The sequence below is a fragment of the Mus musculus genome, chromosome 7 (assembly GCF_000001635.26).
Source record: "Mus musculus strain C57BL/6J chromosome 7, GRCm38.p6 C57BL/6J".
NCBI lineage: Eukaryota > Metazoa > Chordata > Mammalia > Rodentia > Muridae > Mus > Mus musculus.
This window is the reverse complement of record NC_000073.6, coordinates 134,262,886-134,287,578: the sequence shown is the minus strand read 5'-3', so window position 1 is coordinate 134,287,578 and position 24,693 is coordinate 134,262,886. Positions and strand designations below refer to the sequence as shown.

The 24,693-nt window shown below is 42.4% G+C and overlaps 1 protein-coding gene across 10 annotated transcripts in view; it reads left to right on the top strand.

Annotated features, from left to right (window-relative positions):
- Positions 1-21,799, top strand: part of D7Ertd443e (DNA segment, Chr 7, ERATO Doi 443, expressed) — a 254,380-nt gene extending 232,581 nt beyond the window's left edge. For 8 of the 10 annotated variants that reach the window (XM_011241903.3, XM_011241905.3, XM_011241901.2 and 5 more), the window contains 3 exons: positions 17,322-17,385; positions 20,742-20,841; positions 20,928-21,799. In XM_011241903.3, coding sequence (XP_011240205.1) covers positions 17,322-17,385; positions 20,742-20,841; positions 20,928-20,966 — 203 coding nt within the window. In that variant the 3' untranslated portion in view covers positions 20,967-21,799. The remainder of the gene's footprint in view (positions 1-17,321; positions 17,386-20,741; positions 20,842-20,927) is intronic. The other 2 variants (NM_001081331.2, NM_001199941.1) reach the window with 1 other exon arrangement.
- The last annotated feature ends 2,894 nt before the right edge of the window (positions 21,800-24,693 follow it).

Below are 24,693 nucleotides of genomic sequence, written 5' to 3'. Positions count from 1 at the left end.
TGGGGGAAAGGGGCTTTATGAGTGATTTGCCCAATGTCCTGGGTTTTGTTTTTCAAATGACTTTTTCGTGTCTTACAAGACACTTAAGTAATAAACTGTGCAGAAACTCTAAGTTTATGAAGTTCATCAATGTTGCGTAGATCTCCATTTCTTATGATTCTCAAAAAAAAAAAAAAAAAAAAAAAAAAAAAAAAAAAAAAACAAAACTGGAGAATCCTAGAATCCAAGCAAACACTGATAAAATTAGTATTTGACCAACAACGGCTTCAACAGCTCGAGGGCAAGGTGTGCAATCTGTATTTAAACTTATTTAAGAGCACATGTATTTTGTTTTAGCTTTGCTCTAGTTTAGTTGACAAAAACTATACAAACTCATGATAGTGCACTGTCCCTTCATAAAGAACTGTGTTGCAAAATAACTAGATGGCTATGGGGAACCCAGCCAGCACCTACCTACTTAACCTTTTGTCATGAGGACCAGTGTCTCAACCATCATGAGGTCAAATGCTTCCCGATACTCTCTGGTCACCTGGGTGTAAAGCAGGTCTTCAGAACATTCCTCCGTTTAAGTAACCCAGACTTTATGGCCTTAACCATCCTTTCCCAGGCCACCCCACCCAGCCCTGGAAAACCTCCATTCTAGGCTGTGCTTCTGTGAATGCCTATGTGAAATCCTGGAGTGTTTGTCTTTCTCGGCCTATCTATTTCACTTAATACAAGGGTCATTCATGTTGTCGTGACTCTCTTTAAAAAAAAAAAAAAGTAAATGAAAATAGAGCTGAGACTTTAAATCCTCCAATAGCTAGCTAGCTAGCTAGCTAGCAACAAACCTAAGCATCTCTCCATTCCCACCAGTCTCATTTTCATAGAGTCCTCTGCCCACTATATATCGATGTCACAAATAGCATCATATATAGACACATGTGTTATACATGTATCATTATCTATATATTGATGATTATGTATTGTTGTTATAAGTGACGCAGCAATGGACACAGGAGTACAGGTGTCTCATCAACATATTAGTGTGATTTACTTCAAAATGCAACGAACTAGACACCATGCAGTGTGAGTGCCACACTTACAGACAGTTCTTTTTAGTTTTTAAGGAGCCAATTCCTATAAACAGTGTGTAAAGGTCCCTCTTTGTCACACCTCTTCAGAAGTTCTGGTAGTAGTTTTTCCCTACAGCAGAGATGCGGTGGTATCTGATTGTGGGGTCAGTTTGTATTTTCATGTAGTTGTATACTGTGTGTTGTTCGGTTTTTGTTTTGTTTTGTTTAAAAAAAAATCCAGCCATCCAATTTTATGAGCATCTAAGGAGCTAGATGCTGGGGTGAAAACCTGCTGGCTTAACTAGGCAGAGAAAGCACCCAGCTGACCTGCCAACTCTATCAATGTCCTGGAAGGAAGAGGCCCTTTGTCCTCCCCCACACTGTCTTAAATCTGCTTCAACTCAAAGACCCTCCTTTTTTCCCCTTAGTTTTCTTATATTCACTCCCTCTCAATTGGTTGTTTGCTCTGCCTCTTGATCTAGGACCTATTGTTGATTTTATTTAGCTCTTGTTTACAGAAAGGGTTAAAGGTGTGTGCTAGGGATGAACCACACCACAACAAGGGTTTTTCCAGTCCTTCTGCAATTGTTGTTGCAGGATATTTGCTCACATTGTGAACAATCTGGAGGTTCACAATGTGGTCAAATATCCTACAACAACAACTTTGAGCATTTTTTTTTTTAATCTATCTAATGTCCACTTGGGAAATAGCTATTTACACATTTTCATAGTCAAGTTCTTTTCTTAATGTTATTGGATTAGTTTCCTAATATGTTTTAGAAGTGAATTTTTTATCAAATGTATGGTTTACAGATACCTTCTCCTGCCTTACAGGTTATCTCTGTACTTGGTTGATTTTTCTCTTGGCTTCACAAAATGTTTTAATTAGAATCCTCCAACTAAACTTTTTTCTTGTGCTTTGAGAATCATAATCCAAAACTGCTTTGTCTGCAACAGTGTCTCGGAGCCTTTTCCAAATGTTTTCTCAACATGATTTTATTCTTGAAGATTCCGAGTTTAAGTCTTTACTCCACTTTGAATTGATGGTCTAAGATAAGAGTCTAGTCTTATTCTTCTGCATACGTCAACACCATTGAACAAAGAGATTGCCCTTTTGTCCACTGTGTATTTTCAAGGATTTTGTCAAAGATCAGTTTGACAAAATATGAAGCCATTTCTGGGTTCTCTATTCTGTGGTCTGTATGTCTGTATGCCAGAGCCATGCTGTTCTGACTACTATTGCTTTATGGCAGTACTAAAGTCAGGTAGCATGGTGGCTCTAGTATGTTTCTTAACTTAAGATGCTTTTGTCGATCCATGTGAATTTTAGCATTTTTTCCTGCTCCTGTGAAAAAATGTCATTGTGGGAATTGCATAAGTAAAGCATTGGATGTATAGATTATTTTGAGTCCTGTGAGTATCTCAACAATGCTCTTCAAATTATTGTCAGGGGATCTTTTTTCATATATTAATGCCTTTTTCTATTCTTTTTTCAGTACTTTATAGTACGAACCTTTCCTAGCCTACTTAAATTTATTTCTATTTTCATTCAGGATGAAGCTATTAGTATGGGGCATTCTTGATTGCTTTTCCACCCATTTCACTGATAACATATGGAAACAATAGTGATTATGTGCTCAATCCATTCCTTAGTCCACCAGTTTTAGCTGCCATCTTTAGGCATTCCTCCATGATAAAATTGTGTGCTCTTCATACAAAGATAATCTCACTTCTTGATGCCAATTGTTCACCCTGTCTCACTGCTCCTATCTAACTCTACAGACAACGGAAGTGGTGTGGATGGGCAGCCTTGCCCAGTTCCTGACCTTAGTGGGGAAACTTTCAAGTGTGTGATATTGGGTGTAATCCTAACTTGGTGTGTCACCTCTCTACCTCATTATGCTGAAGTACATTCTACTTTTTTAATTTCATATCTCAATATATTGAGTTTTGTTTTGTTTATTATGACAGGATGTTGAAATTTGTCAAATGATATTTTTTTCCATTTGGTTCTATTAGTAATGTGCGTCATAACACACATGCACACACACACACACACACACACACACACACACACACACACACATCAGGGAAAAGTTCTACCTGACAGGTGAACAAGCCTTTAAATCTCTGGCTCATACTGAGTTCTGCTTACTCATCTCTCAGTCCATCACAGCATGTTGATCTGTATGAAATTTGTCTAGATTGGACACTAAGGTGAGACAGGGTAGGACAACCACATAAAAATTAATTTGAAAAATCCTCTCTCTTCAGTTGTCTGGAAGCCAGGAAGGCTTCTGTTGGATCTCACTGAGCTTTTTGCTAAAAGTCAACATTGAGGACCCCAGGCTTCCCTTGATGGCATTCATTTTGCTTTTCTGTTTGTTTGTTTTTGTTTTCTTTTGTTTTAAGTTTCTTCTTGAACGTCTGTCCTCACTTGCTATTACTCTGTCCTCCCTTCCTCTTTCTTTTTGACTTAACCTTGGTAGATTTTCTCTTCCCAGGAATTATGCCCTCCTTTGAGGTTATCCAATTTGTAGATATAATTATTATACAGCTGTCTCTCGTGGCCCTTCGTATATCTGTGGTATCCGTTGCAATGTTGCCCCTAATTTCGGATTTCACTCCTTTGAATGTTTTCTTTCTTTAGTTTAAAGGTTTGTCAATTTTTTTTTATCTCAAAATGACTATCCACCCAACCCGTAAGTGTGTGTGTGTGTGTGTGTGTGCAGTTGCCTGTTTTTGCCTTTGCCTTTGAATGTGTGTGGGAGTAAGATGACAACTTTGGGGACTCTGTTTTCTTTCCTACTACCATTACCTATGGAATTCAAGTCATCAGGGTTTCTGGCAAGCATTCTTAAGCTGCTGAGGGAGCTCCTCAACCCTCAAACCCAACCCTTCTTTATCTTTATCCTTTGCTTTGTTTTTCTAATCTTTATTTCACTTGTTTCTGCTTTGATTGTTGCCATTTCCCCTTCTACTAACTTTAGCCTTAGTCTAGCCTTCTTTATCTGACTCCTTGTGCATAATGTTACATCTTTTGAAATTTTTACGGGTGTAGACATATGAACTTCCTTCTTAGGGTTGTTTCTGCCAAACCCTGCATGCACTGGTCTGCTGTTCTGTCTTCTGGTATTTCTTTTCCTTTTCTCTCTTCTTGAGCTCATTGGCTGTGCTGAAGCATTTTATTTTGTCTCCATGTATTTGTGAACATTCTTATAGTTGATATCACATTATAGTACTACGCTATAGTCTTAGACTTGCTGAGGCATGCTGGTGACTGAACATATAATCTGATACCCAAAGCAGATACTCCATGGCCTTAGAGAAGCCATGATGGTTGGTTGTAGAATGATATGTGCATGCCTATTAGTGCTGTTTTATTTAAAGGGTAGCTAAAGTTGAATGGTTAACTGGTTTTTCTGTTATTTGACAGCAGCCACCATTAAACGTGAGATCTTGTATAGTCCCTGTATTGTATGACTCTCTTATCTATTGTTACACTATTATTTATTTGGTACATTTGGGCATCCCAATGTTGAGTGCACATACGTGCATGTGTGCATGTGTGTGTGCCTGTTATTTTATACTTTTCATGAATTACCTCCTATAGTGTTTCCCCGTATCGTTAACCTATAACATTACATAAACCATCTTGTCTCTGTCTCCGTGTTTAGCTTTGTCCTGATCTAAGGAAAGCCTCTCCTGGACCCTTTTGCTCACCCTTTACAGAGAGCGTCTTTTACACTGAAATCTTACTGGTCTATGTACCAGTAAAGCCACAGCAAGTTCTCATAAGGAGTTTACAAATTGTCTTATTTTATGTTTATTTATTTATATTTACATCTATTTTTATTCTCTTAGGAGAAGGTCTTGTTATACACTGAGCTAGAAATCCTCCTGATTCTATTCTCCAAGCATTAGGACCACAGAGCTGTGCCACTACACCTGGCTTGTCTTAATTCACGCATTCGCTCTGGGACTGTTCCTCCCACCCCCTTATTTTGTGTGCATGGGTATTTTGCTTGCATGTGTACACATATCATGTACATAGAGTTCTTGCAAAGGCAAGAAGAGGGAGCCAGATCCTCTGGGACTAGAGCTATATATCCTTGTGAGCTGCCATGTGGGTGCTAGATATTGAACTCTGAGCCTCTGGAAAAGTAACCGCTGAGCCATCTCTCCAGCTCCCACTCTGACATCTGGTAGATGATTTAATTCATTTACACTCCAGATAATTGGTGAAAAGTAAGACCTTCCTACTTTTTTTTTTTAGTTTCTTATTTCTTATTTTTATAGTTCCTTGGGGTTTTCCTCCCTTGCTGTCTCCTGTGTTGATGGTTTGTAGTGATGGATTTTGTCACCATACTTTTTGGCTACTTTATTGGGCTACTTTTCTTCAACCAACCTTCTCCACCCTAATTCCTTCCAATCTTCCAACACTAGGTAGGAGAGAAAGGATAGAGGGGAGATGGAATGTCAATCTCCTTAGACTACTTTCTGATGATTATGGGCATTGAGTTCCTTGGAGCAAGTCCAACCTGTGTAGTCAGGGTATCTCCAACCAAGAGTCAGCAATCCAGCAACCAGCAACCAGCAACCAGCAACCTGCAGCGGAACAGCAGCCAGGGAGCAGCAGCCACAACTCTCTTGGGGCTCTAACATTTTTATACCCTCTGAAAAGTAAACTATCTTCAGCTGGCAAAATCATGCCCCTGCCAGAGCATGAGACAAAGAATAGCTAGCTACTGTAAACAATGAAGTAGCCCCATATTTTACACCTGGCTTGAAACAAAGACATATTCACATAACATATCTGAATTTTTAAAGAAATCCAAATTCTCACTACAGGATTTTACTCCTTTTTGTTTTTAAATAACATTCCACCTATTCTTCGAAAATTCCATAATGATCACTTTCATCCTCCTCCCAATGCCACCCATATCCCTACACATCCAACCTGTATGTGTGTGTGTGTGTGTGTGTGTGTGTGTGTGTGTGCGTCTGCATCTACGTCTATGTCTGTGTACCTTTTAAACCCATCAAGTTCGTTTGTATTGGCTGACTACTACTGGATGGGGGGCCTGCCTTAGAGTGTAGTTAATATACCAAATGTTACTTCATTGGAGTAATTAACTTTCTCTTTCCAAGCAGCAAGCAAACACCAATAGCTCATTAACTATCAATAGTTCCTTGGGTCCACCTCTCCTGGCTTGTTTCCTTAAAGTCATTCTCTACCTCTGGCTCTGACCATTTTCCTGCCCCCTCTTTTGCATAGATACCTGGGCCTTCAAGGGAGAGGTGAGATATATAGTTGTCCCATTTAGAGATGAGCATTCTGGTTCTCTGCATGTTGACCAGTTGTGGGTCTCCCTGTTAGTTTCCGTCTACTGCAAGAAGCAGCTTCTCTGATGAGTGCTGATACACTGATCTGTAGGTATAGCCGCCACTGATTCCTTTCTACTTCTCACATCTACTGATTGGCTTTCAATGTCGTTACCCAACTCTTCCAGTATTATAACAAGCTGCTTAAACTAATAGTAATTTAACTTTACTTAAATATAAAAACTATGTATTTATGAAGCTTAAGGGCCCCTGGTATAATCTCAATACTTGGGATATGGGATGGGAAGATTGAGGTGTCTCAGAAATATACACCCCCAAAGAATCCTTCCAGCTCTATGTATGTATGTGTGTGTGTATATATATATATATATATATATACACACATATATATACACATATACATATATACATATATATACATATATACACATATATACATGTGTATGTATATATGTATGTATGTGATATATGTGTATATATATGTGTGTGTGTGTGTGTATATATATACATATATATACATACACATGTATATATATGTATGTATATATATACACACACACAAACAGGGTATCTCTGTGTAGCCCTGGCTGTCCAGGGGTTCACTGTAGACAAGGCTGGCCTCAATGACCTCAAACTCACAAAGATCTGCCTGACTCTGCCTCTCAAGTGTTGGGATTAAAGGCACTTCCACTCAGCTAATATTTTTACTTCATCACTACCAGGTTGGGTTTTTGGTGTGTGTGTGTGTATGTGTGTGTGTGTAATAATTTACATATTTTATATTGCATTTTCCTTAGATTAGCTATATTTTAATGAACTCTGTCTCAACCTATTAGAGGCATGGATCAGTTTGACTGCAACATTATGGCATTAGAATATGTTGATTTGTGCTGCCTTTGTGCTTTCTCAGTGATTCTCACACCATGCGTTTTTCCATGACCAGTTTGAAGCCTTTTGTTTCTGCTGGTGAAAAATGTCCTTCGCCATTTCTTGCAAAGCAGGGCGAGTGAACTTATTCAAGGCAAGCATTTATGTATTTATTTCTAGACTGCTTTGTCCAGTAAAGTATATTGGGTTAGCAAATTTTTGTTGGTTTTTGTTTTGTTTGGGAGGGGGGTTATCTGAGGTTTCTCTTTTAGCCTTTGGAATATGTCAATCCGTTGCCTCTTGGCAATCGATTTTTCAGATGAGAGATCTGAAGGCTCTGGGAAGTGCAAGAATCTTCTTTCTCTGTTTACTTCTAAGATCTTAGGTTGGGTTTGGGGAGTTGAGTCTGACTGGAAGCCTTTGAGATCACTGTACTTAGGTGTTTATATCTTTCCCCAGACTTTTAGCATTGTTTCTTTAAATAAACTCTACCTACTTGTCTTTCTCTTCTTAGAATCTTGTGATACAACATTTTTAGGTGTTTTAATGATGTCTCCTAAAACATGTAGACTTTCTCTATTTTCTTATATTTATTTCTATGACTAGGTAGATTTGAATATTCCATTTTGGAGTTCAGATTCTTTCTTCTGTTTGCTAAGTCTGACTATTATTACATTTTTCATTTCATTTATGGTAGTCTTTAGCTTCATAATTACAGAGCTCCCCTCTTTTAAAAGAACATTTCAATCTGATAAACTCTTTATTTTGTTCATTTGTTGTTTTCCTAATTTCATTGAGCTGTTTCTTTGTGTTCTCTTAAACTATTGTACAATTCCTTCAACTCCTTTTCAAGGGACTTCTTTAGGTCTCTGAGTCTTTGTTGTCAGCTGCTGGACAATGGTTGCATTCTTTGTAAGGGTGCACTTCCTTGGATTTTCATTTTTTCTTGCTTTGTATTGATGCATGCACATGTGATAGAAGTCTCTTCTGAGCTTTACAAGCTGGCCCTGGAGTTAGAGGTTTTCATCTCTGTGGATAGGTATGGAAACTAAGGGGGTGGTTGTGCCACCCCTAGATCCAGTGACAGTACAGTGAAGAAAGTCTGTGTAGCTGTTGGTTAAGGTTGGTCCTACCAGAGGTTCAAGCAGCCCTTGCCTATAATGGCAGCAGAGGCAGTAGGGTTCTTTCTGGTCTGTTGTTCTCCTACTAAGGAAGCCACAGATAAGGAACCTCCCTTGGTACTTGGTCTGTCTTTGTCATATTGGGAATAACATTTTCATGATGCTGTGCATGGATCCAGGGTCTTAAACACAAGTGTGTTTGGAGGGACCAAAGAGCAGAACCTGTATATATTCCAGAAAATTTAAATTGTAGAGAGAATCTCTTATAAGCACCACCTGTCAATAAAAACACCTTATGGCCAATGAGGTGAGGCAGAAAATAGGAGGTGGGACAGCTGACAGGGATAGAGAGAACGCTGGGAAATAGGGGCATGGGAGATTTACCCCAGAATGCTGAGGAGACTGGCATAAACAACACAGCTCAACTCAGGTTAGATTAAAAGGGACAGTAAGTTAAGAACAACTTGGAGAACAAGCAGTAACTTATGGCTTAAGCATTTATTAATAAATAATTAGTCTCAGAATTGTTATTGTTGGAAATTAAGTAGTTGGGAAGAAAAATTAGATTTTACATATGCCAAGCTGTATAATAATAATAATTAATAATAATAATTTAATTACATAATTATTAGTAGTAATAATTACTATTATTACTAGCAGCAACAGCAAAGCAGGGTTTTCCTCTATAGCTTTGACTGACCTGGTATTCTGTAGCCCAGGCTGACATTGAACTCGTGGCAGTCCTCCTGCTCTAGCTTCTTCAGTTCTAAGATTACAGGTGCATCACCATACCTAGCCAGATTTTATTTTATGGTGAAGATTAAATCTCATTCAATGGGCACTGATAATTTTGGAAAATTCGGATGAACTCTGATGGTTAGTGTACTGTAGTTGACTTTTTATTTTTCTCACTGCCTTCTAATCCAGTGCTACCCACAGTTCCAGAGCAGAACCCATGTCTCTTACGGTTCTTTTGACAAGCGTTTGTGCTCCTCATCCTGTTTTCCCTCAGAAGTTCAAAACTCCCAGGGATGTTAAAGGCACTTCCAAGTCCTACAGTAAAGTGTTTAAATCTATTTGTGTTTAAATCTATTTCACCTTATTTTCCCCTAAACAACTTTAGCCTTGGTCTGTTTCAAAAGTTCACTTTGAAAATACTGTTCTGTGATTTGTTGTTTATTTGTTTGCTCATATCCGTTATAGTTACTAAAGAAGCCCCAACTGGAGCTGCAATTTTCCATTTTTCCTTGGAATTTTAGAACAATGTGGAGTGTGTGTATTGTCTGCCTGTGATGCTTTGGTCCCCCAATACCTGGAAGTGAGGGCTGGAGCCCTTGGGACTGTCTGGGCAGCAGACAGTGTGGGGCCTGTTTCTATCAGTGACTGGCTTTGCCTCATTCTGGAAAATGGCCTAGAACTGTATCCATGCTGGCTCCTTGCTATCTATGATGGTGCCCAGCATGACATCTTCTGGAATATGAAGAGCCTGTAACAGAGCCCTGGAAAGATGGTATGCTATGAAATAAGCACAGAAAAGAGAGAGAAGCCTGCCAGACAGAGCAGAACTTGAGCTGACAAAATGACCAGGAGCTGGAAGAACAGATGACAGAGACCTCACATAGGCTATTTCCCATTCACATGGAGCCCTGATGCTGTGTTGTCATGGCATCAAGAGCTTCCATGATCACACAAAGCACAGCTTCTGATTCAGCTAATGGAAATGTTGAATACTGGTGTGTCTGATACTTTCCTCATTCCTGTGATCAAATACACGAGAAAAGAAGCTCCAGGAAGGACAGGCTCATCAGTCTAGGAGTGCAGCCATTATGTCGGGGTGTGGGGCATGGTGGTAGAGCTGGAGGTAGCTGGTCACATTGCATCTGCAGTCTGGATCAATACTTAACTCTCACATTATCTATCTTGGAGTGGCGTTTCAGATGAACCACAGTAAACTCCTCAAATGATTAGGTTCCATGCAGCATCTAAGATGTCTATAAGGGCTTTGTTATTCATTGTAAGTGCCAATTCAATTGAGCATCCTTGGTCTGGCATTCCTGTCTCAACGCTGTGAAGCCCACAGGTGAACTTGACTTGTTTCTTATCCTTCACACTACCTTCTGCCACAGTAACATGGATCCAGTACAAGTTAGACTTAGCTATCAGACTCACAAGACAAACAAATGACCCTGTGTACATCATAAAAGCATAATATTTAATTTATGCATGCTTATATTACCTTTATATAGGATTCCCTGTCTTGTTGAGTTAGGTCATTAAGAATTGGAGGTCATTAAATTTTAAGGCCCAGTGAAACAGCCCATCTTCCAAGTGGAGTTCATTCTATTTCCTAAACATTGTAGAAGCTCCAGGGGACAACAGGCATATAGTTTTCTTTGGATGTTGACACCCTTTGGAGTTTACTTTGGGCCTCCTAGGCTCAATGCAAATAGTGATCTGGTTTAGTTTGGCACCCTCTGTTGTTGCCAACACTAGTTAATGGGGTTTCTGTAAATGTGGTTCATGGACCCATGTGTCCTTGGCACTCTTTAGGCTAGTCCTCTTTGGTAATCCCTCTGGCTTTTAGAGGGAACTAATGATAATTGCTTGATCCCTTTGTCCCTTGCTGGGCTAGGCAGGAAGTATCAACCTGGGGCATCTTATGTTTTCCCGTTAGAGGTGTAGAGTGTGGACAGGGAGGGAAAGGGGTGCTGACCTGGGCAGTATAGATGGATAGAAAAGAGACCCTCCTTGTCTTGGAAGCTTATGCCACTTTGGGGAAAGGAGGCAGGCAGACAGCTGTAATTCAAGTCTAGAATTCTATCTGAGAGGACCTCTGTGGTGTCAGGAAATGGATGACAATGACGGTGCTCATGGGTTCCAGAACTAGAGCAGGATAGCTATAAAGCACATAGAGAACTCATTTCTCTCAAAAAAAATTATATATATATATATATAATCTCAATGTTCTTTATATGTGGCTTCAGAGTATGTTCCTGACTGCTTCAGTTAGCGTGGTCCCTTTCATTCAGCCTTCCCAAAGGACCCTTCAACTTAGTCCTTCACTCCCTTCCACCTAACCCCTGAGATGGTGGCCCTGCTCTCAGCTTGAGGGTGACTCTCTGGGGACAGAATGGTTTCCATGTCCCCCTGGAACTTCTTCGCCATCTTATTCCTCACATTTGTTTTCTGGAGACCCCCTTGGGATTTTTTTGTCCTTTTGTCCAGAAGGAGTGGAGAGCTGCAGCACCTTTTCATACTCTCCCACGTGTTTGTATGAATATGGGTGCACAGCTTTGTTTCAAAATCACCACAGCCTCTCTGGGGCTCCCACCTACCTCCCACAGTCCTAGATCAAGGTGGTCACCAAGTGCAGCTGTCACCAGGGACAGGATTTCACATAAGCAGGGCAGGGTGTGAGAGAGGTGAGATACTTTAGAAAACCTAGCACAAGCATTTCTCATCACAGAAATTTAGTCAACACTAATCTTCACTAAGCTGTTGTGTGGTTAATTTCAGAAGTTCTCATTAGCCCAAGATAAGTCAGCCCTCTATTGCCCACTTCAGATGAACTAGAGGTTCCACAGTGGTGAGGTAGAAAGACGTGATGAATGTGGTAGAAATTAGATGAATCTCTTAGCTGAATCTCAGAAACCATGGTGTGATGGCTTCAGGCAGCTGCTTAGCTGAAATTATTCAATGACCAACCCTGTGGTCTTAGAATCTATGCAAATCAAGGTACCCTAGAACACACCACATTTTCTCTCTTTATGAAAAGGCCAGTCCTTAATACTTTTTTATAGAAGACTTAAGGAGGTACAGACCAAGCATCTACTTGCAGGGCAGCTTATTGGTTCTGCTGTGATCCAAAAGGCAGAGCTTGGTTTCAGTATTCCTTTGGAGAAGCAAATGTCTAAAACATTCTTTCAAGAGCCCAGGGTGGCCAAGGAAAGGCTCCTGGGAGTTTGTTGTTGAGATGGATCTTGAATAGATGACTGCAGAGGGAGGGTGAAGCTTTGCCAGCCCATAGGCGCTGTAAAGCTTTTCAGGAGGGGAAGAGCTGGAATTCCCAAGCAACCAGCTGTACTGGCATCAGGGTGGTCCTGGCTGCTTCCTGGTGACAGGACACTGTCAAGAGGCTGCACGCTGAGGTCACCTGTCCCCGTATGTGCTCACACACAATTGATGTCAGAATTGCAATAAATACCTTCCTGTGTTTATACAAATTAATGGGATTTGGCGACTTGGGTTTTACAAGGGCCGCCTCAGAAGCTTGGAGGACTTGGTACCTAGTTGCTTGTTGACTTTGAAACAGGCAAGGGCTTAAGGAAGCCTGACCTTGCCAAAAGAAATCAAAAGGAGGGCCTGGTGTGTGTGTGTGTGTGTGTGTGTGTGTGTGTGTGTGTGTGTGTTCCAGAGTGCAGATTACCTTCCTAATTGTACTGTCGAAAAGTCCCCTCCATTTCACTGATAATGGAGTAGATATAGTTGTACTCTTTTTCCTCCAAAGAACCCAGACTATATACAGCTCTAAGAAAATCCATGGAAGATCCAGAAGGGGATTGAAAATGATTCTCACCAGTCTGAGTTTTATAAAAGTAGAACTTCTGTAAGCAGGTCTGAGCACGTGGGGTTTTCCCATATCTTTGAGCAAAGCACATGCAGAAGGGGCTTCTCTGTGCTGAGACTAAACAGCTGACCAATCAATATAAGAGAGGAAGGGTTTATTGTCGCTTTCAGTTGGAGGATACAGACCATCATTGTAGAGGATGCACATCAGCAGAATCAACTCACAGTTGTGGTGGTAAGAAAGAGAGGTGGTTTGCTTTTTTCTGGGTGGATTGGGAAGTAGAGATCCAGCAGGAAGTGAAGTCAGGCTATAGAAAGTTCAAGGCCAGCCCTCTAGCATCCCATCTCCTCCAGAAAGACCCCACCTCCAAAAGTACCACCAACTATTAAACCACATGAGCAAACAGCAGACATGTAAGAAAATACACCCCATTAAATGAATTCCCCATGAGTCACACCAAATCCTTGAAGAGCTATAAAAGGAAAGAGTGTGTGGGGGATGAAATTGGGATTGATCTCATGAGAAACGGAAGAACCCTTGTTCCTAGTCCTCAAAAAGCAAATCCTGTAGTTACCAGTTGGCTACAGTGTATTGGGGTCCAGAGTACATGTGGATCACACTAGGCTAATAGGAGTTGGAACCCAATCCTGCTTCTCACTGGTCTACTGTGAACCTGAGCAGGTAAAACTCACCCTTTGAAAACTAATGAGCTAAATACCTAATAAAAAAAAAAAATGAAAAAAAAAGAAAACTAATGAACACCAGCCCTAAAATGCCAAGCATCATGAGCCACATCATGAGCCACGGGATTGGGAGGAAGACTGAGGTCACAAAAGGAAGCTTCTGCAAGGACAGACAGAATCATCGTGACCACTCAGTGCCCAACGTTCCCCCCCCCCCCCCACACACACACACACACACCTCTGTTCTGGCCATTTTCTCTACAGACTGCCAAAGGCAAAGTGCCATTGGTGGAATAGTTTGTCAACTCACTGCAACTAAGAATCACCTTGGGGAAGAGTGTCTAAGTGAGGGATTTATCTAGAGTGTGTGTGTGTTTAGGTTTGTCTAATTACCTTAATTGATATGGAAAGACCCAGCCTGAGAGTGAATAGTATCATCCTTGTATTGTTTAGGGACCTGGAAGTAAGAGTAGAGAAATCTAGTTGAGCAATAAGCAATCGTGCCTTTATTCTTTCTTCCTCTGCTTTTGACTATGCACCTGACCTGCTGTCTCAAGTTCTTGTCTTGACATGCCTGAAATGATGGACTGTCCTGGAACTGTAAGCCAAATCCCTTCTCCTCTAAGTTTGCTTTTGTCAGGATATTTTATGACAGTGACAAAAGTGAAACTAAAACACTGCTCAAGGCAGGTGGAGTCTTTCCACTTGAGTGATCTTGGAGCCACTCTGAATGCTTCCCTTCATTCCCTCCCTCCAGGGAGGTGTACCCTCTGCCTTCTGCCTCTCTTCTCCTGGCCAAGCTGCGGAGCACATATCCCATTTATCAGATGGGCTTGGTGATATTAAGCAGACTCAAAATCCATAGCAGCCACCTCCCCCACAGTCGAGGTGACACTCCTTCCCTCCCCACCGCCCAGCATTGCGGTTTCTTGGATATAGACCTGCTTGTTTTTTGCCCGTTGAACTGCTGGGTCCAGGATCCCACATTCTGCTCTCACGGTGCTAAAAACAGTTCCAAAAACAGAGCCCTGGAAGTGTCTGGTGGCCCACAGTACCTTTTGTTTCCTATTGGAAATAGAACCAAAGCTCAATTGTGGTATCAGGTGCTCTAAAGAAACAGACCGAGGAGAAAATGAATGGCTGGTTTCCAGAATAGATCATATACAGTTAATTGGAGATTGTGAAAAGTCTTACAAGTACAGTTTATACTGTTTTGATCCCCCCAGGACACCGTGCCTTTGACTGTCTACGCTGACTCCACCCTGGCCTCCTGTAGCTCCTAAAGAATGCTAATTCAAAATTGGGTTTGAGTCTCTGCTTAAGGTCTTCTCTCCTTCTCTGGAGGGAAGTCTCCAATTGTGCACATATTTGAATATGCACAATGACCAGGATCCAGACAGACTTACCTGGAACTCTGTTGGTTCATTCTGGGACGTTCCAGGAGCCCTGACTTGGGTGGAGCCTAGGGTGAGGCACCAGGAGGACCTGTGCCTCACTGCATCCTGTTTTCTGTCTTGTCTCCTCACAGCCCCCACCTTTCTGAACCCTGGAATCGGTCCCCTCTTAAACACCATGTCATGGAGTGGGGTGGGTAAAACCATTACAAACTGCACTAGTAATCATAAAAATATCATAGTTCTTTCTTTAATGACTGATAGGACAGGCTGCAAGCTGATCCACAAAGATGTATTCCACACTGTGAACCAGTAACTGTGTTTTATTGTCCATTCCTTAATAGCCCTGTCTTCCTGTACCTTCATGGAAGCCTGACTCCTTAGGGTTGTCTAGACTTTCCAGAAAGCACAACAGCTGCTCAGATATAACCCATTGCAATAGCACTCTAGGAGAACTAATTGAACCATACCCTTGACTAAATTAAGGCTGAAAGTATCATGGGCATTCCAAAGTCACTGCTTTTTCAGGTATTGTAAATGGTAGAAAGAAGTTTTTAGATATACCATTTTAAAGATATTATTAAAGATAAAGATTTTGTGTACAATGTGTATATTACACATATAGACACACACACTGTTCTATTTGTATTTTTATTGTAATAAACTACCCTGACAAAAAGCAACTTGAGGGAGAACGGGGTTTATTCTACCTTACAGTTTATCACTCTGGATAAATCAAAGCAGGAATTTCAAACAGCTGCTCTTATCACAGCTTGTTTGTTTTGTCTGTGCACGGTTGGATTTCTTCACTCCCATACATTTCAGAATACCCTGCATAGGGAATGGTGCCACCCACAGTGGACTAGGTCTTCCCACATCAGTTAACATAATTAGTTCAACCCACCACAGGCAAGCCCAAAGGCCAATCCAATGTAAACAGTCGTTCATTGAGCCTTTCTTCCCAGGTGATACTAAGTTTTGTCCAGTTGATAATTGAAGCTAACCATTAACATGCACTTAAACTTTTAAAAAACAAAACAAAACACAGAAACAATGTCACGATTTCATGCCTACTCTAGTGTACTTTTTTTAGTCAAAGGGCACTAGTATATGTGACTTGTCCATGACTTCTCTAGGCTTTAAAGGGTCTAAGAGGGCCTTCATATTACAGAGGTAGAATCTCTGAGTCTCCTTCCCTTTCAGAATATTCTAGGGGTGGTTGGGAAGTCTCTCTGTCTTTAGAACCCTCTGAACCTAGTGTAAAGTTTTCTCTTGAGCAGTGCTCTCACACTTGTCACTTCACCAAGACATGACTTCTTCCTGCTAAAAGAAGTGTTTGGTGGGGCAGCGCTCTGTGCAGTAGTTCATGTACTGTCATAAAATATCCTATCAAGAGGTGATGTAGGCCGGGCAGTAGTGGTACATGCCTTTAGTCCCAGCACTTGGGAGGCAGAGGCAGGTGGATTTCTGAGTTTGAATCCAGCCTGGTCTACAGAGTGAGTTTCAGGACAGCCAGGGCTACACAGAGAAACCCTGTCTCGAAAAAAAAAAAAAAAGTGATGTAAGGAAAGGAAGGGCATATAAGGCTTACAATTCCAAATTTCAGTCTATTATTGGGAGAAGCCAAAGTCAAGAGCAGTCAGCGAATAAATTCAGGAACCCTTGCTTGCTTGTATGTATAGTACTTAGCTAGACTTTTTTTTTTCTATTTTTTCTAAAGATTTGTTTTTACTTTATACATATGAATGTCTGTCTGAACATGTCTACCACATGTATGTGTGATGTCCACAAAAGCCAGAAGTATCAGATCCCTTGAAATTGGAGTTAACAAATAGCTGTGAGCCACCCTGTAGGTGCTGGAAGCTGAATCTGAGTCCTCTGCAAGAGCAGCCAGAGCTCTTAACAAGTTCAGGGCCCAGCCATGAAATGATACCAGCCTGCTTCAGTATGGGCCTTCCTACTTCAAGTAGCAATCAAGACAACCCTGTCTCAGTCATGCCCACAGGCCAGCCTGATGTACATCATCCCTCATGAAGACTTTCTTCCTCAGTGATTCTAGATTGTGTCAAGTTCACAGCTAAAAGATTAGGGCATTTGCTTCTACTCTATTTAACTGTTGCTGAGGCCAGCTACCGGATGGTCAATTGGAACCCACAGTATTTGTCTCGGGATGTAGCTTGGAGGAGGGTTAACAACCACAGAGAATGTTCTGGCTCTCCCTCAGGGTTGCTCCATACATTGTGCTATTCTGTATCTCCTAAAATTAATCCTTTTTCTATTTCTTCCAGATAACTTGTTCAAACCCAAAGAAAGATGCATTTCAGAGAAGGAGATGCATATGAGATCTAAAAGGTACTTGGCTATTGTGGGAAGTATGGAAAGAGCTCCAGAGGGGTTTGGAGAGCTTGAAGGGCCCAGATGCTGTCCCTTGGGCCAGGGCTTCTAGCCCTATATTTAAGTGCTGGGTCTCCTTGGCTGCTGATCTGAAGATCTGGCTGAGGTGAGCAAAGTTGTCGAACTGTGCCTCGGAATGTTTATGCTGCTCTTGGATCAACTTTAGGAAAGTGGTAGGTCTTGGATTCAGGAGCAGGCCCATAATTGGTCCCTAAGTGATCAGCAGATTCTGAACTGGAACTCTTCCGTGCATTTGCCCCGTGGCTCTGGGCGGGAGCCATGTGCGGCTGTACCTTTGAAAGTAATTTTACGAGGAAGCGAGAACCCCCTTTTTTTTTTCTGGAGGACCTTGACTGTGGCAGTCCTGAGGAAAAGCTTCTAAGCTGGAAGCTGGCAAAGCATGGGGCCAGAGGGGCCTCGGAGGGGCCACAAAATGGCTTTTCTGGCAGGTCTGTCTCTGGCAGTCTTGGTAGGGGCTGCCAGGGTTCTCCCCGCTTTGCCTGACCAGTCACCATTCAAAACTCCCACTAACTCTTAGCACCCTGGGACACACAAAGGCTACCATTCTTCCTCGGGACCTGGCTCCTTAACCAGGACACAAAAACTCAGCAGGGTTGACCATGTTCACACACATAAAATGTCATTAAGTGGTAATAAAGTACCTAGCCCTGGGAGAGATTATAGTAATTAAATCAAATTGATAGTGCACTCAGAGACACCAACGAAATAGGAAGAATAATTTTGCCCCCACTCCAGACCCTAAATCTCTGCTTTTACTGTGATTATGTTGTTTCCAGGATAATTAAGTAACTTTGGTTACCTACAGGGGACCTCTTTGAATGTAAGAAAATAAGAAATGGGGGCACACCATTAATGACATGACTCCCAGCATTCTAACAGGGCTTATAAGCGGTCAGTCCCTGCATTTGAAGACTTGCTGTTTGATAAGTGAAAAGTTGTATACGGCTTGCAACAAAAAGTGTTCTCTTCAATTTAGTGGGAACCCCACAACCAGCAGCAACAACAAAACCTTCCCTTATTGATCCCCAAACCTAAAACTGCTATTACAAGATGAAGCAATTTATTTAATTTTTTATGGACTTCAAAGAAGTGATAAGAAGACAGAGTTCTGTCCAGGCAAGTCTCTAAAGGAAACGCTGATGTTTGAAGATGACCAGTAAGCTAGGTGAAGCTAGATTCACAGCCTGTGGCTGCCCTTAACTGGCCTCCTCAGGAGGACCAAGCAATTGGATCTCTTTGCTCTGTGGAACATACATGGCTAGGCACTGACCCCAGCTTTCCACAGTCACGCAAAACTGCTTTTTCTTTGTGTCCCTTGTCATGGATTATGTTGGTTATATTTTTATTCAGATCAAGCAATAGGGGTTAAGCTGAAGTTCCCTCAAGACCAAGTAGCCAGCGCTTCTTCGCTTGGCCCCAGACCTATCTGCTCATAGTTGTCTCCTTTCTCTTCCCCTTAAAAGCCTCCTGTTGGTACATTACACAGGCACCTGATCTTCAACCATGCACAATGTTGTGCTTTGCATGTCTTTTCTTCTGTATCTTGCCATTTTCTGGCATCATCTGTAAGCGTTCCCAAGATGCAGATGTCTGTCCTTGTTTTTGACTGCCTGTGCAGTGTCTTTGTGGGGTTAAACTATTATATATCAGGAGATCTCATCTGAGGAAACAGTGCAGGGCCAGAGGTGGGACATGGAAGCTTTTGTTTCAACTTCCCAGTTGAGTCAGGTGGTCATCTCCAGGAAGGATTGCCTGTGGATCTCAGGAACTGCCCATGCGAGGGCTTTGAGACCAGTTCCCTTGTGGCTTTCTCTCGTTCCTTGTCCCAGTCACTCTCACGTGAAGCAAAGGCGTGTTTCTTTATTCACACGTTTACATAACCCTCACTAAGACCCACAGTGTGCTAGGCTCTGTTAGAGTACAGGTCACTCAGGATTCCATGATTAGCTGTGTGCTGTGTAGTTGGAACACAGTGCTTCACAGTTAAGTAGGAAGCGTTCCTCTTGAGGTTCCAATGCTGGCCCACTGTTAGTCATCCAAGGGGCTTTACCCAACTTTCTTCATCCTGCTGGAACTCATGTTCTCTGTTGTATGTCCCCCTAGCTACTACTTCCAGCTATCATGCTCATTGAGTGTGACTACCCTGATGCTCAGTAACCAAGATGTCAACCACTGATATTGTCATTGTTCTTTCATACTTTATGTTCATGCTTATAAGGGCAGGAAATCTCAAATCATCTGACTTCATACATGAGAGAAAGTGAGGAAGAGATGTTTGAACTGAGAGCCTTGTGTAGCTCAGGAACCTATAGGCTCAGGATGTAGTGAATCCATTGTATTGGAGGAAAACCAATCGACATCAGCACCTGAACAGTTTGTGTTGAGGAGGCAGAAACAACCTTCCAGACAAGGGTCCCTTAGGCCACACTGATAACTCAGAAGATCGTAATTTTACGTGGGGACAAGGACAAAATACTTGAGTCTGGAGTGTACTTAGAATCAGCTTAATCAGACGTGCCATGCGCTAAGAGAAGCAAGCTTTTTTTTTTTTCTCCAATCTATGATTCTTGCTGCTGCCATTCATCAAGTCACAGGAAGTCGAAAATTGGACGGCAAAATTGGGATTCTGTAGAGAATTTTGACATTCAGAACAGCAAAACCAGTTGGGTAAGGCAGGCTGAGAGGTGATTTCCACGCAGATGCCAGGCCTCCCAGCTTGCCTGCTGCACGGCCCGGGAAGCATCATTGAGATGCTGTTCTCAGGGTGACTGTATATCCTGGGACCTCCAAGAAGTTCTTTTCTTTTTCAGGGCCACTATGAATTTCATTAGGTTTACAAATGTACTTGTTTCATTTTAAGTTTTTTCCTTTATTCTTTTTTTTTTAACAAAATAAAAGTTAAAAAAAAAAAGCTAGTTGGACAAGACAAACCAACAGAAGGAAAAGAGCCCAAGAGAAGGCAGTAGAATTAGAAATCTACTCACTTACACACTCAGCACTCTCATGGGAATACTAAACTAAAAGCTATTATATACACGTAGAGGACGTGCAGATCCACGCAGGCCCGGTACCTGCTGCCTCAGTCTCTGTGAGTTTATATGGGCTTTGCTCAGTTGACTTAGAGGGCCTTGCTTTCCTGGTGCCCTGCATCTCTTATGGCTCCTCCTCCTCTTCCACAGGGTTCCCTGCCCTCTGAGGGCTACTCGTGGGCTCCTTCCTGCTGACTAAGCCGGGCTGCCCCCTCACACCAACACTTGGCACCTCTGGCTCACCATGTCCTCTGTCTCTTTCAGAATCTATAATAATTTGCCGGAAGTTAAAAAGAAAAAAGAAGAGCAGAAGAAAAGAATGATCTTACAGAGTAACCGGCTCCGAGCAGAAGTCTTCAAAAAGGTAGCTAGCTGCCTGGCGCAGGTTCTAGGTGGGCGGTCCACAGGCGGTTGGAGAACTTGACATCTTTGTTTCCCTTGCTCCTCCAGCAATTACTGGACCAGCTCCTTCAAAGGAATGCAGTTTGATCCCAGGTGGCTCTGCTAGCCCTGGATCTGGGAACACTTCTGACGACGACGCTGGATGGATGAACCATTACATTTAACACTATCTCCACACGTGCAAGACACCTTTACTTTACTCCTGATTTTTCTTTTTCCCACAAAGGAAATGTCACTTTCTGAATGTCCCAAACAGAAGCAACAGTCCGGCAGGCAATGGATCAGCAGTCCATTGCTGGGACTTCAACACCTCGGGACCTACCAGATTTAGTCCCTTCCAACTTCCTTGGCTTGTGAATTTTACCCATTGCTTCTGAAGTTTCCATTGTACCAATTCCACCCAAGCAGGAAAGCTTCATATACTCACGTGTGCTTGGATGCTTGTTTTTTTTTTTTTTTTTTGGGGGGGGGGGGAGGGACATTTTTTTTTTTTTTCCAAAATTTTTGCAAAAGTCTACCACATTTTAACTTCAAATCCCATGGCTGCCAGTTCTGAACTTTAAGTCAAAGTTCGTGTTCTGTACACATCCTGGAGTGTCAGAGGCTGATTTTGAGAGGGACGGATGGAGAGGCAGAACACAGAAGAAGCAGAAGAGACCTCTGCCTCTCTGCTGCCCCACCCACAGGGCCTGCCTTTGTTAGCCAGAGCACCTGTTTCAGTGGGAGCCAGGAGAATGACTGAGTAAAGCTGACAGCATCTTCACCACCCACGCACAGAAGTTATCTTGACCAAATGGCCTATTGGTACCTACTCTTAATTTATTCTTTCAAGCACTCCCCCTAAATATGTATTTGTGGAGTTAAGAACAGATTAGTTTTTGCAACCAACGTGGAAATAAAAACAGTTATTTGAAATGCAAGCATTTCTCTGTCCTGTATTCTGATCAGTAATGACAATACCCCCTACAACCCCATGACGACACCATGTCTCCTTCACCTCTATCTTTGGCCACCATGAAAGTCCTTGTGCTTCCAGATGACCAGTGGGGAATGCTGCCTCTCTGGAGCTGGTGCAAAGAAGCCAAGATGACTGCCCAGGCAGTGTGTAGGAGTCTCCAGTGAAGGCGTAGAGAGTGGTGCAGGAGCCCTGGTGACACCCCTGTCCTGTCATCCATCTGACTGCCACACATGTCCTCTCTTTCTGGAGCACATCTTCTCTCTCTTTTTTTTTTTTTTAAATTAGCCAGTCCAACCATTTATTTAAAGTAAATTACTGAAGTTGGAAAAAAGTTGGAAAGTATTTTATAATATGTTACAATTGGGGATTAATATTAAGATGATGTCTTTATTTTGTTCCAAAGCTTAAATATGTAAGGATACATACAGATTTGGGGTGATAAAACAGATTATTTGCTAACATGGTTGAGTTTGGGTTTTTTGTTTGTTTGTTTGTTTTTATTAGATATTTTCTTTATTTACATTTCAAATGTTATTCCATTTCCTGGTTTCCCCTCTGAAAATCCCCTATCCCCTCCCACCTTCCCCTGCTCACTAACCCACCCACTCCTGCTTCCTGGCCTTGTCCTTCCCCTACACTGGAGCATAGAACCTTCACAGAACCAAGGGCCTCTCCTCCCATTGATGACCGACTAGGCCATCCTCTGCTACATATATAGCTGGAGCCATGAGTCTCACCATGTGTATTCTTTGATTGGTGTTTTAGTCCCTGGGACCTTCTGGGGGTACTGGTTAGTTCATATTGTTGTTCCTCCTATGGGGCTTCAAACCCCTTCAGCTCTTTGGGTTCTTTCTCTAGCTCCTTCATTAAGGATCCTGGGAGCACATCTTTTTTGTAATTGTCAAACTTAAAATATTTCCCCGAGGTCTCTGTCTCTCTCCTGGCACTGTCCTCTCTGCTATGCTCTTCAGCAGAGACAACGCCATCACTTCCTCTTTTACTTTATTTCTTAATTGCTTTATTTATTTGTAGATATGTCACTATGTCTCTGTGTGTATTCACAAATATGTGTGCTCACATGTTCAGATGCATGTGTGTGGGTATGTGTGTGCTTACTTGAGGAGGCCAGAGGATAATCCTACAATCTTAGGTATCAGAGTTCAGACACTATCCGTTTTAAGTATGTATATATTTAAGACAGGATGTCTCACTTGACCTGGAACTTGACAAATAGTGGCTTACTTGCCACTGAGGCCCAAAGGTCTACCTATCGCAGCCTCTCCAGCAATGGATTGCAGAATGGCATTAAAAACAAACAAATAAAATAGGCAGTAATGTTACGTGCCTTTAATCCCAGCACTAGAAGGCAGAGGTAGACAGATCTCTGAGTTCAAGGTCAGCCTGGTCTACAGAGTGAGTTCCATGATAGCCAGGGCTACACAGAGAAACCCTGTCTTGGGGAAAACAAAAAAACAACAACAACAAAAAAAAAACCAAACAACCAAACAACAAAAACCATAGGCTATAGAGACCCAACACAATTTGGTGTGCTTTCCCATGCTATTATTGGCAGGCTGTCTCCGACAACTAGAATCTACACTTGTGCTTCATTATGCCTGCCATGTTCAGAGGAAGCAACCTGACAGAACCTTCAGGAACAGAAGCTCTGGGGTGCCACTACTGTTCCCGGTCTGTGGCCTTGGACGGAGGTGCCATTCAGCACCCAGCCAGGAGAGAAACCACATGGTAATCCAAGGATGCTTAATGTACTGAATCATTCACCATATAGAGAATTGTCTAGTAAGAAGTGGAGGCAGCTCTGAAGAGCCCAAGTAGCCACAGAAATAAAGGAGCTGCACTAGAAGAATTAGAGCATGGCTCAGCAGATGACAGAGAATGTTTTGTACTGCCCCACCCATAGAACTTACTGAAAATCCACCCTCTGAGGCTTGCCCTGAGGCTTGACAGAAACCTGACCTGCCTGGGGATTTTGAGCCCCCTCTGCTTCAGCAGCAGTCAAAGGGGGGTGGGAAGGTGGGGTGAGAGGAAATGCCTGCTTTGTAGGGCTTGGCACAGTACCTTGCTGAGCCATATCTCTCCAGCGCCCCCTACTGACCAAGTTTAGCATTGCTCAGCCACCTAAGGGAGACTCTACAAAGGGTAGGATCCGTTTTAACTGAGCAGACAAAAAGGGTGGAAACAGGGTGGAGGGTGGGGGTGGGGTGAAAGGAAAAAAATTCAGTAAAGACCTGGCACAGTTGGTTGTTTATCCTTGCCTCAGTTTCCCTAACTGCCAGATGCAAGGTAAGTATAGTGCCTTCTTCATGCGGTTGCTATGGAAATAAAGTGGATGGGAGTGGAGTGTGTGGAAGAATGCCTGGCCCAAAGCAAACACATCATGAGTGTTTCCTGGCATGCACAGAGGTGGGAGGAGAAGCTCATGGGCCATGAGTTGGTTGAGAGGGCTTAGCAGTGAGATGCTTCAAAAGGCCATTGTATGCTTAGCTTTATTGCGTCTGGTCAGTCCTGTAAGCAGGAAGTTTTATCATAAAGTTTGGTTGGGGGCTGGGAAGGTGACTCTATAGGTGGAGGGGTACTTTCCCAAGGCATGGCAGACAGCCTGGCTTTGATCCCCAGGACCCACAGGGCAGAAGGGGAGAGCTGACTCCACAGCTTGTCCCCTGGATCTTTTCACGTGCACATAGCATGTGCTTGCCCCCACACATAAGCGCAGTGAATAAGTAAAGAAATGCAAAATATTCTTGAAAACATTTGGTTGGCTGGTTTTAGGGCTTTTGAGATACAGTTTCATGTAACCCAGGCTAGTTCTGAACTTTCTATGTATCAGAGGCTGGC